Below are 17177 nucleotides of genomic sequence, written 5' to 3'. Positions count from 1 at the left end.
CGGTATGTGTGCTCACATGTGCGTTTTGTTTCTGTGTGCCTACATGCCTGCAGTATGTGCTGTAAGTATGTTGGGTTAGTGTGTTCAAGCTCGCACACACACATACACACACCCAAATGCTTGTGTGTGTGTGTGTGTGTGTGTGTGTGTGTGTGTGTGTGTGTGTGTGTGTGTGTGTGTGTGTGTGTGTGTGTGTGTGTGTGTGTGTGTGTGTGTGTGTGTGTGTGTGTGTGTGTGTGTGTGTGTGTGTGTGTGTGTGTGTGTTCAGTAGCAGTGCAGCACTGACAGAGCTGTCTGAAGCTGGAAAGCTGCAGATTTGTAGCGCATTCGGCTGATCATCTTATCTCCTGTCACCGCCAGTGAAAGATTGGAGGGACCGAGCCCACCGTGACACACACACACACACACACACACACGCACACAGTCGTATCTCTTTTTTCTTGCCCGTTCTCTCTCTCTCTCTCTCTCTCGCTCACTCAATCTTGTTTTTTTCTCTCTGTGTTGCTGTGTCTTTCTCTCCATCCTCCAAACCCTCTCTTTCAGTAAATGGGCCTGAGCCAAAGACTAATTATTACAGGCAATCATTTCGACATGAAATACCCACTTCCTGCTCACCGCTCTCCTCCCCTCTCTCTCTTATTTTCTTCCCCCTTCTTTTATGCTCCTACAGAGTCACATAATGACACACACACGCACGCACACACACGCACAGTAATTTCATTCCTTGAAGTCCATTTTGTGGGGAATGGTTATTTCTTTCTGAGTGCGACCTTGGGGTCTTTCCTGTAAGCACAAGACGTGTCTGTCTGCAGCGTGTGTGTGTGTGTGTGTGTATGTGTTTTTGTGTGTATGTGTTTCTGCTATGCAACCTTGTAGTGCTAATGTGCATTTTCTAGAGCGCCTTGCCAAAAAAACAGGACCGAGTTTATGTATTTCTTTCCCCTGACTCTCTTTAGTGGTATTAAACAGCATGGCTGACTGCTGCTCATTTGCCAAACAAAATCCGCTGTGCCATAGTGGTTTTGTGAATGTGGCATTTTGACCACAAAGGGTAATTTTTCTTGCACTTGTGAAGCTAGAGCAAATGCTCTGAATTCTATACTGTAAGAGAGCATGCATCCATGAACTACAAGATTTAATTAAACATCATGCATGGAGCTAAAATGACTAGTTTATAAATTGATCTGTGGATCTACAGAAAATTAGATAACAATATATAGTTTGATGTATTTTTTGGCCATTTTATCGCTTAATTAGATTGGGAAGAGTAAAGAGATTTGAGGTGAGAGAGAGATGGGGGAACAAAGGTTCCTAGACGGACTTGAACTGTCAGAACAATTTTGATCAATTTATTGTTGAAATTGTTCCTCAAACAACACTTCCTGGTTGAATGTGAAGATTTTATATGTTTCTCTCAGTTATATGAACTCAATCTTTGGCTTTTTTGACTGTTGGTCAGATGTAAAAAATATTTGAGGGTGTCATCATTCTGTTTTTTTTATATTTTTTTTTATGTGATTACTCAAATAAAAACAATCTTACTCAAAGAAAACAATCTTAAGTCCAGCCCGAATCACAGCAGGAATTTCACAACAATCTCACTGCTCTCTGTGCCGATCAATAACTGTTCATATGTTATTTGTGTGTCTAGCGAGTCTCTAGCTCTGCTTCTCCAAGCTCATCCCAAGTTTGTCGTAATGAACACACTAGTAGTCTTGCACGCACACACACACACACACACACACACACACACACACACACACACACACACACACACACACACACTTACACACACAGTCGCATTAGTCCTCAGCCCAGCTGTGAGTGGCTTCTGCCGAGAGGCAATTCCACTGTAATAAAATCTATAGGGTGGGTGGGGGGTTTAATCCTCACTACCCCACTCGCCCACCACCTCCACCACCCTCTCCCACTCCTCACTCTGCTTCTCTCTCGCCTCCCTCGTCCCTCTTCCCCTCAACTGACTGGCAATGATAAATGAGTCAATTATGTGTGTGTGTGCACGCGGCGCCTGGAGAAGGGGAGCGGATGGGGCCATTATTACCTGTTGCGGCTGGGGGTAATGTTGCGGTATTAATCATATTCTAATTTTCCTCCGCCAAACGACTCCCTCCACCTCCCTCCACCCACCTCCAACGTCCCACCTCGCCTCACCTCACCACACCACAAACCATCTATCTGCTGCACGCAAACAAGTTGGCGTAAACTGCCGAGGGGCCCAAAATATACTACCTCTCTGGGGAGGGAGGGGAGGGGGAGTCGGAGGAGATGGGGTGAGAGATGGCGAGTCGCTGAGGTAACAAGGGAGGTGTTGGTGTGCTCGGATCTGATATACAAACACATTTACAAAATTGGTGTGTGTGTGTGTGTGTGTGTGTGTGTGCGTGCGTGCGTGCGTTTGCAAATCCAGCCTTTGGCATTATCCAGTTTTTAGAGGACACCGGAGACTAGTTTGGGTGCGAGGAGAGAGCGGCAGACACAGAGGATAGACAGAAATATGGGACACATGGGGGAGATGTTTTGCTGCTATCACTTCAGAGATGTGTGTGTCTATATATGAGTGTGTGTGTGTGTGTCTATATATGAGTGTGTGTGTGTGTGTGTGTGAGTATATATGAGTGTGTGGGAGAGAGAGCTTCCACACCAGGCCTCGCTGTGAGCAACAGACACAGGTCATGTCCTGAACAGAAGAAGAGAGAAGTGATTGTTCAAACAGAAAAAAAAGGCAGATTTATTACACATCCAGACAGAACTGGCACTTTTGCCCCACTTAAAGCTGAAGCTTTGACTTCGAGGAAACTTGGCAGACTTTGCCTTCAAAGGTGAAAGAAGGGGGGCCGCAGTCGGACAGACAGAGAGACAGAAGGACCGGCTGATAATTGGGGAAGCAACAAAATGAGGATGAGTGGAGGGCACGGGGATAGATTAAGAATTGTCCAGAGAGAGAGAGAGAGAAAGAGAGAGAGAGAGACACCTTGGATGTGCCTGCCTGCAGTCTTGGCTGGGTTTCAGCCTCCAAGCGTGACTTCGTCTATTTCTGCTCTGCTCTGAGGTGATAATGGGCTGTCAGCACTCCAGTCACCCCGCTCCCTCCCCCCACTGCGTGTGAGAAAGAAGGGGAGAGAGAGAGAGGTGACGGAGGGAGAGAACGAGTAGGGAGTAATTTCTTGTCACGTTGCTAATTGCATTGTGTTTTTTTTTTTACTCGGGACATGATACAAATGAAAACTCATTATTTTTATTTTTTTTTAATTTTTTCACTCTTCTCTCTGTTGCAGTTTGAAACTGGAATGTGAGAAACTGGCCACAGAGAAGACGGAGATCCAGAGGCACTACGTTATGGTGAGACACACACACACACACACACACACACACACACACACACACACACACACACACACACACACACACACACACACACACACACACACACACACACACACACACACACACACACACACACACACTGAGGACATGTCTCTCCACAACATGTATGGTGCCAAGTCCGCTGAATCCCTTTCATCTGCTAACAGCTGCCAAACAACACCCACCAAAAACCACACGCAAGACCACACACAAGGCCACACACTCACACTCACAACAGGACTTCAGAATAAACGGCACTTGCATGGGCAGGAAATCTTGTGCTTGTTTTTGCCAGAGTTTCCTTTTCTGTCTAAAATATGTACTCCTGGGCTACACTGCTGATGTGTATCCACATCTGTCTGCAGCTCTTTATATGCGGTTTAAGGTATCGAGTTCATAGCGCTGAGTATCAAACTCCTTAGTGCTGAAAGGTGGCATCCAGTTCACGGTCTGATTCAAGCTCTTTCTATTCTTTGATCACACACAAAAAATGGCCAAAACCTGGGTATCCGTGATGGTGTCAAAGGATTTATTTGGTTAATGAAGACAATAATTGAGTAATTGATGGTGTGAATTGATGCTGCAGCCCTTTACTCTGCCCACTGAGCTATGCAGACATGTAGTTGTCTCACTGCTGTGTCATTGGCTGTCACAGTCATTCCCTCCCACACTTTTCTCTGTTAGAGGTAAGTGTGATCACATGGTTTGTTCTCTGACACTGCTTGCTTAATTTGCCCACTCATTGTAGATATTCCTCTAAAGTTTGACGCTTTTGCATCACATCGTGGATGGGGGGGCGGGGAGGGGCAGAGGGGGGTAGCTGGCACCAAGCAGAGACCAGGTCTCCTTTCCTGGCTGATGATTTGGGTTTGGATGTTGCTAAGCAACAGGCAAAACTTGGCACGCCGACTGCCAAGCAGAGCCGCCAGCTGCCAGGAAAGGCGTCTTTTATGGTGGCACACACACACAGAGAGAGGAATGCACGCACACACATACACGCGCTGGGGAAAGATGCGCACAAAGCACATAGATACACACGTCTGCACAGTTTGCATGCTTTTACTTCAAACATGCACACCTGCGCACACACACACACACACACACACACACACACACACACACACACACACACACACACACACACACACACACACACACACACATGAGTGTGCTAACTGCCAGAAAAGATGTCTGGAGAGAGAGGACCCCTGCCATCTCCTCTCCCATCCTGCCAGCCTGTTCTGGCTGCCTGGCTGCCAATCTCCTCTCTCCACAACCAGCCACGCTGAAAAGCAAATGTCAGCCTGTCACTTTTCGAGGCATCTGACTTTAAAATGCTCTCCTTTTTTTGTCCATCTCTGAAGGTAGAGAGTGATAGAAAGAGAGACAGAGAGAGAGAGACCCTCACGTCTCTCTCTCTCTCTCTCTCTCTCTCTCTGTCTCTCTGTGTGTGTGTGTGTGTGGCTTTCATCTCTTCCTGCACTACTCCGGCCCCTTGTACTTTTGGGTAAAAGCCAGGGTCAAATAGCTCACATTAGACATGATTATTGCAATAGTCTGTCACCTTCCTCTGCCCGTCGACAATTTCCCGGCCTCGCTTCGGGTTTCTGGCTTCCGAAACGTGCCTCAGGGTCATTTAAGTGCCATTGACTTTCAGCAGAGTCGAGGTGAAATTAGTGGCATTGTGCTGTTCGGGACATATGTGCACTTCAGAGTGCATGTGCGAGGGCTGGCATCGTCTGAGGCTGGGAGCCAGAAAGGATTTTTGTGAGTGGTTCAGTGCTCACACTGTTGAATTTATTCGTGTAACAACAACGACTGAATTGCCAATTTATGTAAGTAGAACTTCACACATAAGATACGGCAGAAATGATTTGAGCCAGTGCACTCGTCATCGTTCGTCATTTTTATTACTTCAATAACTCCCATAAAAAGAGCAAAACCAACAGCTTTTTAGTCTGATATTTAAAACGTTTTCCTACCCTGTCGGTATTCTGACGACATCCACATTTTAATAGCAGCTCCCAAATGTATTTCCGTTTCTAAAGAATACAAAGTCATTTCCTAAAACAGCTGGGTCTTTAGAAAACTTTAATCAAATAGGAGTAAATTGTGTATTTGTTGGGACAAACTACTTTCAGCCAACACATCTTTTGTGTGCCAGTGAGTATTTACTCCAACATGTCTGTATGTGGGATTGACTGTAGTATTAATTAATTGCTTGCGGCTTTTCGTGGGATTTGTTTCCAATAAGAAAGATATAAAATATCACCAGACTTTTTCTGTTACTCTATTATCATTTGTATCACTTTTGTATTTAATGTACAGTATGTATCAAGTTTTGTTTAATATAATGCATTGCCTTTCTTTGTTTTTATTCCAACAAACCTTGTCTACCTTCCTCATTCATTCTTTCAAAATAATGTTCCTATAATATTCCTATATCCACATGGGCAATATTCATTATATAATACAAAAAACTCTTAATGTACTCCACACATAAAAATGTATGCATTTCAATCAACTCAAATTCTTTATGATCTTGTATGTTAACTGATGTTCTCCTGTGTTTCAGTATTATGAGATGTCCTACGGCCTTAACATTGAAATGCACAAACAGGTGAGTGAGCTCCAGGTCTCTCTTTCTTTCTTTCTTTCTTTCTCTCTCTCTCTCTCTCTCTCTCTCTCTCTCTCTCTCTCTGCCTCTCTGTACGTCTCTTACCACATTTCTTTTCTCTTTCATTCTCCTTAAGCTTTGCATTATTCTCTTGGATTCATATCACTGCCTCTGCCTCCGTTCTTTTGCCCCCAATCAACTTCACTATCAGTAACCAATGTTTTTCATAAAAGTCTGTCTCTCTCTTTCTCTTTCTGTCGCTCTACCACTGTAATGTCAACCCCCTCTCACTGATGCACCTAAATAGCGCCGTTATGCTGTGGAGGCGTTAATAGGATCCACAAACAGAATTCATTTCTCCACCTCAGACAGACAGATGAGAATACTCTGCCCTTCCCCGAGCCTCCAGAACAGCCTCCCCTCTCACCCGTCATAAATCCCTGTCTGTTACTGCCTCATCCATCCATCCCTCCCTCCCTCCCTCACTTCTCCTGCCCTGCTTCTTCATCCTCTATCCCTCTTTTCTCCTTTGCCTTCAATTGCCGTCTTACTTTGTCTTTTTTAATGCTCCTCTCTCTTAATCTCCATTTCTTCACCATCCCTGTCTCTGTCCCCCTTCCTTCCCATCGATTTCACTTTCTCTCTTTATCTCTCTCTTTTTTTTTTTTTTTTTCCTCTTTGCACACCCCCTCCCCTCCACCTCTGTCTCCTCACAGACGTACAGCCCATGCTGAATTTCACTTTAAATCAGGTCACTGCCTTCCTGCCGTCTACTTTCTTTTTTTTTCTCTCTCTCACTCCGTTCATTTCACCATCTCAATCGCTTCGCTTTTGTCATACCGCCACTCCATCCCCTCACCCCCGTCCCCCAATCTTGATTTTTTTCCTCCCCGGCCTTCCTTCTGTTTCTTCTTTCTCTATCCATTTCTCCTCTTCCTCCCACATCTTTCGTTCATTGGCTGTCATTTCCTCAACCCAATCTGCCCTTTTCCTCCTCCTCTCCTTCCTCCGCCTCCTCTTTTCATTTCCCCTCTCCCATTTTGTCCTCCCCTCTTTATCCTCTTTCTCTCGATTGCTCATGTTCTCCCCCCACTCCCTCCCCTCTTTCTCTCTCTCTCCCTCGCTCTCTCTCCTGAAGATGTCATTTAGTAGTTGAAGTTCTCTAACAAGAAATCATTGTGTCTCCCTTGGGGTGGGGGGTGATGGATTCAGAGGATGGAGGGAATAGGGGAGGGGAGGAGGGGGGAGCATGCTGCTTGGCTGAAAAATGGAGAGTGGAGGGAGGGAGAGATGTGGGCAAGCAAGAGGAATGAGAGAGAGAGAGCGAGAGGGAGTAGTAGAGGGAGAAAAAGGAGGGGGTGGAAGTTCAGTCCGGCATCAATAAATCACTTAAGAGAGAGAAGGAGATGGTGTGTGTGTGTGTGTGTGTGTGTGTGTGTGTGTGTGTGTGTGTGATGCACACACAATTCTCACATGTGCTAGTACACACACACACACACACACACACACACACACACACACACACACACACACACACACACACACACACACACACACACAGTCATGCAGAGTCTAGCTGTCAACAAGAAAAACAGCCTGCGGCCATAATGATGTTGTCATGATCTCTGCATGCATATCATTACTAGCCCTAACGGCCTTGTTGGGCCTGCTGCTAAACGTGTGTGTGTGAGTGCGTGTATGTGCGTGTTGGACATCACAGCGTTTGTAACACTGATAACTGCACTAATACTGGGAAGGAAGAAATGGAACGAGGGATGGATGGAAAGAGTGATAAATGGAGTGTGATGGAAAGAAAGATGGAAAGGAGTAGAGAGGGATGGAAAGAGAGATGAGGGAGGGGAGAGGAAGAGTTTGCTGTGGGCTGTGCAGTAGAGCAGATCGAGACAGACATACACCCACAGCAAGAATCACTGACCCCCAGCAGGAAACACACACACACACACACACACACACACACACACACACACACACACACACACACACACACACACACACACACACACACACACACACATATACTCAAGCATGCAAAATGTATACACACAGACAAACAGACATGCAAGGGCACATGAGAAACACGTGCACACACACAAGAAACACACTCACACAATGAGAAAAGATGGTGCATCTTTTATCCTTCACACACACACACACACACACACACACACACACACACACACACACACACACACACACACACACACACACACACACTCTGTGTGGGCTGGCTGAGGCCGCAGCAGATGCTGTCCATGAATATTTTAGCCAATCTCCCTGGCAGAGCTTCCATTTGCATGGACCAAATGTAAGCAGCTGAAATATTTACCACACTGGCCCTGGGAGAAGCAGGGCACAGCCACGCCGTTAGTGTGTGTGTGTGTGTGTATGTGCAGTGTGTAACCTTTTGAGTGTGTGTGTGTTTTCTTTTTGTTCAAGCTCAATCTTGGCTTGGCGAATGTTTGTGTGTTTGCGTGTGTGTGTGTGTGTGTGTGTGTGTTTATTCATCAAATCAACAGTATCTTTTTTTCCCCCTTTCAGACGGAGATTGCCAAGCGGTTGAACGTGATCTGTGCTCAGCTCATCCCGTTCCTGTCACAGGAGGTGGGACACACACGCACACACTGTACTGCATTCAGCTATCTCTCTCTCTCTCTCTCTCTCTCTCTCTCTCTCTCTCTCTCTCTCTCTCTCTCTCTCTCTCTCTCTCTCTCTCTCTCTCCTGTCAGTCAGCAGCCCACGCAGACAGCGTGCACATGCAGACACACTAACTAACAACTCACACACACACACACCGAGCTGCAGAAGGACGAAACTTCAAAGCACATTCCTCGATCGCCAAATGGTTGCATGCGCTCACATGATTCACAGAGAGAGAGAGAGAGAAGAAAATCTGTAATTCAAAAATGCTGTTTGTGAGAGGGGGTTTTTTTTTCTGCTTTTTCACACTGATTGAAAAAGTTACGCCTTATTAATATTGATTCAGTTTTTCTGAAAGTCAAAAAGACATTGCATTTTAAGTAGGAGTGTTTCATTCTGAATCCACCTGCCCTCACTGACCTCTTGGTTTATTCCACAGCACCAACAACAGGTGGTCCAGGCCATGGAGCGCGCCAAACAGGTGACCATGGGGGAGCTAAATGCTTCGATAGGGGTACGTGGGCTCCCCCCTCTGCCTCATAGCGTGTGTACCATATCCACCCATTTATTTATGTTTCCTTCTTTTACTTTTATTGAGGCAAACATCCATTTGCCCGCTCTTAATTATAAAGATTACTTTCATAAAGATGGATGACTATTTTGAAATATCAAGAATTGGTTTTAGGATTTTTTTTTTTTATTATTATTATTCAAGTGGTCTTACCAGCTACCTGAACAGCATCATCAATGACGGGTCTTATCAAATGTCCCAATTTAGTTAAATGCAAATATGCATTATAGATAATTAAAACTGGCATTAAATAATATTTCACTTTTAGTTTTTTTTCCATCTTATTCACCATCACGCTGATGCTACAAGGCTTGCCCTCCTAAAGAGACACTACGGTGACCTCAGCATTTGTCCCCTCGTACACATCGCAGCACTTAGTTCCCTCTCTTTTCTTCGTCCTCTTGATCATTTCCAGTTAAGCCACTTCTTCCATTTCTTGTAACTTACACAAATCTCCCTTTCTTCTGTCTCCTCTCTCTTCGCGTTACCTCTTCTATTCTTCCTCTCTGCAGCAACAGCTTCAGGCCCAGCACCTCTCCCAGCATGCCCAGGGTTTGCCAATGGGCCCACACCCATCAGGACTGTCCCACCCCGGCCTGGCGCTCGGCGGAGGGTCCGGCCTGCTGGCCTTGTCCGGGGCTCTGGGAGCCCAGTTGGCTGCTAAGGATGAGAGAGCTCACCTCGAGGCAGCAGCCGCAGCCGCTGCAGCTGCAGAGCACCACAGAGGTACAACACTTTAAATTGATGCCTGTTCACTCTTTTTCTTTTCTTTTTCTCTTTGTTTGTGTTCCTCAAAGCACAACGTGTAAGACTCTAGATGAGTTTAGGGCTTGGACTAGAGTTGGATTGCATTCTTAGAAATGAAAACGCCTCTCTTCGAGGGGGTTAGAGTAAACACAGAGGCTTGGCTTGATGGATCTTGATGATTGGCTTTGTTCTGGATTTTTGGCAGGGCCCAGAAGTGTTGCTGATAATAACACTCTGGGATTTTTTTCCACTGAGTCATCAGCTGTAGAGACGTTAAGTGGAAAGTGATAATGTTGCAATTGTGTGTTTGTGTCCTTATCTGCATTTGCTGTCCACTGGCCTGGTACCTGGATGTGTTTGGGGCTTCTGCTTGGAATGAACAGATCGTGAAGCAGGACCCGTGAGTACAATTACTTTATATTGTATTTGACATTCAGTCAAGAAAAAGGAAATGTGTTAACCAGGAAAAAATAATGGTTATGCTCTATAATTTGGTAATCATTTTTTGGGAAAGAGCTACCTAAAGTGCTACCAATTATAGATAAAATAGGAATTTCCCCAAAAGAAGTATTTAAACCCAAGTAGATATTTTTTCGTTTTGCATGTATTTATTACATAAATGCTATAGTACTCTTGTCTGACACATTTTAAATCTCTTGCATGCTGAATTTAAACTATAAATAGTACTTCGCCACATTAAATAGTTCTTTCCAGGAAACTTCTTGGAAATTATTAGGTAGTTGTCAAAAAAGTACAGACTTTTAAAATAAAGCCTTCCCGTTTGGGAGATATATATATATATATATTTTTATATATTTTATTATTATTATTATTTTTATTTATTTTTTGCAGTTCACTGATTTGACAGAAAAAAAGCTTTTAATAAGTAATATGTAAACATGAATACATAAACATACATTAAGCTTTCTTTAGCTTTCATACATTAGTGCGCTAATGCTGAACCCTTTATGGCAACAATTTAGATGTCAACATTATATCACTGCCAGTTTAAAAATAGTGAAAATACTGGTTCAGAAAGCTGTGCATGAGTGCCAAAATGCACTCAGACTGCTCCCCAGCCTTTTCTGCTGCCTTAAAGAAAATTTTAAGCATTCCCTTTCTTCCTCTCACTCCTGCAGTGAGCCGGGCGATCGATGTGGGCTGATATTCTTTCACATTCATCTCCGCAGCCTATGAGCCTGACATGATTTATGCAGTCCCTCTCACCTCATTATCACCCTCTTCCTCCCTCTCTGCCCTCTCTCCTTTTTTTTTTTTTCACTTCTTCCTTCCTTCCTTCCTCCCTTCTCCTCTTTGTGCCCCCACCCCCGCCCCCCCCCCCCCCCTTCTCTTTCCCTCACTGTCTTGCTCTCTTTTTTTCTCCCCCTCCCCCCTCCTCCTCCTCACCCCTCTCTCTCCCTCTGCAGAGCTCTCTGTCCAATGGGGATAAGGGTCGCCCAGCAGAATACCTCAGCAATGGCAAGAAGAGGAAAGCTGATGAGAAGGAGTTCATGACCGACTATGTGAGGCACTTTCATAACACTGTTAAATGTTTAAATAACTGAAGGAAAGTTTCGCCCAACTCGGCCAGTCAACACCAGATAAGACCAGTGGTGTGTCATTTAAATATTCACACATTCCCTGTTGTGCTGCCATCACTGTATTATTGGTGTTTTATTGTGGGAAAGCAGATGCATTAAGGTCTGTTAGGGATTATTCTATTGTGAAATAAATGAATCTTGGGTAGTTATTTTATTATCAAGTTGAACATTACGCTTTGTTCGAGAAGACCTGCAGTACTAAACAACATCAGTGCCTCTGAGGATTTCACTTTTACAAGTTACACATCTAGAATTAATTAATTACATTTGGCGCTGTCCATTTCATTATCTTCCCGCTGTCTCAGGCAATAAAATGTTCAGATGAGATATTTTATTTTTCCTCTATCTGCAGTGTTACAAATCAAAACTCTTGAGAAAAAATGTTTTCTAAAACTTTTTCAAATGTGGTACACACACACAAACACCTCTGTTTGTGTATGACTTAGTGTGCTGTATTTATCTGCATGTAATCTACATACATCACACAGCAGAGCAGGAATATCTAATCTCACTTCCTCTCTCCTCTCTCACAGGGCAGCGATGCGGATAAGAGTGATGATAATTTGGTGGTGGATGAGGTTAGTAGGCGGCCGGCGGCCTCTTTTGGCCTCACTTCACCGCTTTCATCTGCATACATCATGTAAACACACCCAGCAGGACCGTCTGAATAATGATAATAACGACAATAACCCCCTCCCCTCGTCCTCCTCCACCTCTGCCTGCCCGCTCTTGTTTTACACCGTACACAACCATAAAGTACAAATGCATTCGCACACTTGACAGCTATTTGGGCTCTCTGCTGCTTTTGTGTACAATTCTGTAGTTATGATTTCATCATCTTTATGAATGAGTGCCACTAAGTGAAGGTTGTAAGATGATTGAAAGTCGAGTTTGTTTCTTTTTATAGAGTAACAAGAATTTAAAAAACGACAAATTGACATTTTTTCCTTTTATTATCTTTGAATTCCAAATGAAGTGTCCATTGTTCATGGGATGACAGTAACTGTGACTATACTCACTTCCCCAAAGCTTTTACATTGTTGGGTGGGTCTCATTTGGAAAACTCATCTGGTGCCAGGAAGTTTATGTTCATTGAAGAATAATAGTTGGCACAAGCAGCTAATGGATAGGTTCACAGTTTTCAAGTCCGTTTTTAACAACCGTCAGCTGCCCATATGAACGCGGAAACAGATTTTTCTTGCTGTTATCATTCCTCCTGTTCATATTGACCATTCATTTGCAGCCAATGCAGACCGAGTTTGACAAATCAAGAGGTCATCTTCCTAAGTTAGTGTTTATAGTATGAAATCATTTCTTTGTTTTTCCCCAGACAGATTTGTAACATGAAACAGGAATTTCAAACTTGACTTGATTTTGTTGGACTGCTGAACCTCAATATTAACTTCAGATAAACTTTGGAATATATTTTACTGATTTATGTTTGAAGAACATTAGGAAGTGTTTTTCTAATGAACAGGAATGATAAGAGCAAGTAGAAACGATTTAAATATTCATATGGGCACCTGACTATTGTTTTAAAACTAACCTTGAAAAATAGTGAACTTTTCTGACAAAGTCAGCAGGTTAAACAAGCTAACGGAGGAGTTAATGCCCATGAGGAAGAAAAGAGACACTGGTTGATTTCCAAGTGTTTTCTGTGGCCTTCAGCACTAAAACACTGGAATAAATGAATGAATAACTCACATAAATCACCGCTTCTTATTATTTTTTGTCTTGAGTAATGACATTTCCTGTTTCTTTAAATTCAGGACCCGTCGTCCCCCCGCAGTGTGCAGTCTTACTCGTCCAGGGAGAACGGCCTGGACAAGATGCCTCCCTCGCGTAAGGAGGGACCCCCGCAGGCCAGCCCCGCCTCCCTCGCCTCCTCGAGCAGCGCACCCTCCCCGTCTCGTGGCAAAGAGCCCCCACAGGTAGACCTACACATCTGTATGTTTAATGGACCACACAAAGACTTAAAAAGAGAAATATTTGCATGATTTCTTTTGTATTTCTGTCACATGAACGCATATATCTATGTAGAAAACACATGGTATATTACATTAAAGTGGAAAGTGTCACGGCTCCAAATCACCAGTATATCAGAATTACAGTAGGGGCAAAGTTGTTTTTTTGGCCAGAGTTAACCAGAAGGTCAAGATTGTTTTGCTTTTATATATCTGTATAGGACATCAGTGTTTCTATGTTTTAAACTCACACTGTGTTCTGCACACTTTTCATTTTACAGTGCTTTTTCTTTTCCATCTTCTTTATTTACTCACACTTTTCTTTTTTATTCTCTGCTCCCCCAGAGGGAGAAGTCCAGTACTCCAGGTATGAAGCCAGGGACCCCCATGTCTCAAGATTCCAACACCCCGGGACCCAGCGGACCTCCACAGTTCAGACCTGTCCCTGGCAAGCCTGGTGTCGATCCCCTCGGTAAGAACATCCCATGAGCTTGCTTTTATTCCCCAGAGAACATGTCTTATGTTCTTAATTATTAAAGTGGAGCAGACTTGAGAAAGCTTAAAGTTGATGTGAGCTGCAACTGTTAAGCTTGCCCTAAATCACTGGAAAACCTCGGGACACCAAAAGAAAAATGTCTCCATCCCTCCTCTCAGGGGCACAAACTTTCCCTGCACAAAGCATCAATTAAAAATATGAATCAGCCTCTGCTGAGAATAGTTTTTAGCCTGTACTACAACTGCTTTGTTACACGTAGTGATTCTATCAGCATTGGGCCGCAGTAGTTGGTATGGGTGTCAGCCAGCTCCCCACCACCATCTGGGCTTAATAAGCAGCTGTGGGCAAAAATATTCAGCTCCCCTCACTTTTTATATGGAGAGATTAGGAGAGGTGATGGACTGTGACTGTGAGCTGCTTCGTAATGAGCCTCCATCCATTACACTGTTTCTGTTTCTCCCTTGCATCACCTGTTAGCCCACACACACACACACACACACACACACACACACACACACGCACACACACATCATTATGCATGCATATGTACAGGCTCCTAGATGCAGCGACATGCACAGATAGTTGATGTAGAGGACGTTTATGTGAGCGCACACACACACACAACACACACACACACACACACACACACACACACACACACACACACACAGTCACACACACTGTCACACACACTGTCTCGCTGCAGGAAAGCATGATGTCCAGCAGGGGGCAGTAGTGATCTAGTGCAGCAGTTAAGGGATGTTGTCCTGCGTTTTGTATGGCAGGCGGCAGCTTGTTCACAGCCTGTCAGTCACAGCTGTCTCACACAGTGACAGGCCCTGCAGAGGGAGTCACCTTAATAAGACGTGGAGCTGATTCTGGTCTATGCTATAATGAAAGATAAACGTCTCTGAATGACTGATATTTCGTTCACTCAATCAATAATTTCTTCACTTAGCTAATTCACAAGTAATTGACTCTCTCTTGTCTTCTGCCTCCAGCTCTGGGTCTGAGAAACCCCCTGGCGGTGCAGGGAGCGTATCCTCCGGGGGCTTTCGGCCTGCCTCCAGGGGTGAACGGGGACCTGGCCGGGGCGGCGGGTTATGGCGCCGGACTCCACTTAGTCTCCCCCCAGATGAATGGAGCTGCAGCGGCAGCAGCAGCAGCAGCAGCAGCTGCTGCAGGCTACGGACGGTCCCCTGTGGTGAGCTAGACTCTCTGCAGATAATTTGTCTTTCCAGTGTCACTGTCAAATCTAATACCTCAGCATATAAACCCTTCACAGAGGGCAAAGAGAAGGATGTATATATATATATACGTGGAATCGAAGGGAATGTTTTAGAGGGAGAGCAGCTGCATTGTCAGTTTTTGTTAAAAACATATGACCTTGGCTCTTGAAAAGTCTCTTTGCTTTTATATCATCTCATAATATTCTGATCCCTCATCTGATACTCTCTCTGTAATGCCTATTTTTACGAGGGAACTGTCTTTGTTTATCCCCTCCTCTTCATGTTCGATGTCCATTGTTTGAGGTGTTTTCTTTTCTCACATTATCTCTTATAATCTTCCAGGTGGGCTATGAGTCTCCACACCCACATATGAGGGTCCCCGGGCTGCCTGCCAGCCTGCAGTCAGCCACCTCCGGAAAACCGTGAGTGTCCTACTTCTTACCGGCTATCACTCAAATCTTCACCTGTTCACTATTAACTGCACTCAGGCTCTGCTCAGATTAAACTACAGACGAATAAAGAAAAGGGACAATTCAGGAAGAAAAATGATTTGATAAAAAACTGTTTGGCTTGTAAGTCTGTGTTCGTACAATATCTTCTAAGTAAATTCTAAAGTATTCACCCCTAAAGCACTTGAAAATGTTTTTAAAACTGTCAATGGGACTTCAACGACTGGCTGCACTTCACTAGGAGGTTGTCCAGAGCTTTTTCTCGCTTCTGCAGATGAATGGTCGACGTGATATTTGCAAAGCAGCTTCAATAGACTCAAATAATTAAATACAGTTTGACTCATCCAGACATCATTGATAAATGTCATGTTTGAGTCACTTGGTGTCAGTCTGTCAAGAGTATTTCTTGAAAATGTAGATGAGGTGAGTCGAAGAAAAATTGTATCCACAAAAGACGTTCTGTAACTTTTAAGCAGTCCTGAATGATGCTCATCAAAGTTACACACTTGTTCGGTGAATAGCTTTTCTCTTGCTACTTCTTCCACCGGATTTAAATTGATGCAAATTCTGTTATTCATCCATTTCTCTTCCTGTCTGTCTCTCTCTCTCTTCTCTGCAGCGCCTACTCGTTCCATGTGAGCGCAGACGGTCAGATGCAGCCGGTGCCCTTTCCCCCCGACGCCCTGCTGGGCCCGGGAATCCCTCGCCACGCCCGTCAGATTCACACCCTGAACCACGGAGAGGTGGTGTGTGCCGTCACCATCAGCACCTCGACACGCCACGTCTACACCGGAGGCAAGGGCTGCGTCAAGGTGTGGGACATCAGCCAGCCTGGAAGCAAGAGCCCCATGGCCCAGCTGGACTGTCTGGTGAGACATGAGAGAAGAGACATAGATGGATGTTTGTAGACTCATTTTTTTTAAATTTGTTGACTATGTAGTGTCTCATAATGTTAATTTACTACCAAAAGTGATGCTCTGGGTTTTTTTAAGACGTAAAAACACACTTTAGATGATGAATCACCTTTTGTGTCGTTGTCCTAAAGCCAAATCCTCCAGCATCATTATTCATTGCTGTGATACTGCTATAGCAGCGAGCTTAACTTTTATCTTTGTATGCCCCTGTCATCAATTACAGAGTGCTACAACATACAGTATATTATCGTATATTAATGTTTGTATTTGTCATTTTATTCCGTCCAATCAGAACAGGGATAACTACATCCGCTCCTGCAAGCTGCTCTCGGACGGACGGACCTTGATCGTCGGCGGCGAGGCCAGCACGCTGTCAATCTGGGATTTGGCCACGCCCACTCCTCGCATCAAGGCAGAGCTGACGTCGTCTGCGCCCGCCTGCTACGCTCTGGCCATCTCCCCCGACAACAAAGTCTGCTTCTCCTGCTGCAGCGACGGCAACATTGTCGTCTGGGACCTTCACAACCAGACGCTGGTCAGGTAAGAG

At 44.6% G+C, this 17177-nt stretch overlaps 1 protein-coding gene across 4 annotated transcripts in view; it reads left to right on the top strand.

Moving 5' to 3' along the window:
- tle2a (TLE family member 2, transcriptional corepressor a) overlaps positions 1 to 17177 on the top strand; it is a 40379-nt gene that overhangs the window by 19641 nt on the left and 3561 nt on the right. For 2 of the 4 annotated variants that reach the window (XM_054603175.1, XM_054603174.1), the window contains exons 3-16: positions 3297 to 3360; positions 5960 to 6004; positions 8561 to 8623; positions 9099 to 9203; positions 9743 to 9956; positions 10361 to 10377; positions 11405 to 11500; positions 12112 to 12156; positions 13348 to 13509; positions 13888 to 14014; positions 15040 to 15242; positions 15610 to 15689; positions 16336 to 16585; positions 16923 to 17170. In XM_054603175.1, coding sequence (XP_054459150.1) covers positions 3297 to 3360; positions 5960 to 6004; positions 8561 to 8623; positions 9099 to 9203; positions 9743 to 9956; positions 10361 to 10377; positions 11405 to 11500; positions 12112 to 12156; positions 13348 to 13509; positions 13888 to 14014; positions 15040 to 15242; positions 15610 to 15689; positions 16336 to 16585; positions 16923 to 17170 — 1719 coding nt within the window. The remainder of the gene's footprint in view (positions 1 to 3296; positions 3361 to 5959; positions 6005 to 8560; positions 8624 to 9098; positions 9204 to 9742; positions 9957 to 10360; positions 10378 to 11404; positions 11501 to 12111; positions 12157 to 13347; positions 13510 to 13887; positions 14015 to 15039; positions 15243 to 15609; positions 15690 to 16335; positions 16586 to 16922; positions 17171 to 17177) is intronic. The other 2 variants (XM_054603177.1, XM_054603176.1) reach the window with 2 other exon arrangements.

Source organism: Anoplopoma fimbria, chromosome 8 (assembly GCF_027596085.1).
Source record: "Anoplopoma fimbria isolate UVic2021 breed Golden Eagle Sablefish chromosome 8, Afim_UVic_2022, whole genome shotgun sequence".
NCBI lineage: Eukaryota > Metazoa > Chordata > Actinopteri > Perciformes > Anoplopomatidae > Anoplopoma > Anoplopoma fimbria.
Note: the sequence above shows the minus strand (reverse complement) of the source record. Positions and strands in the feature narration are given on the sequence as shown.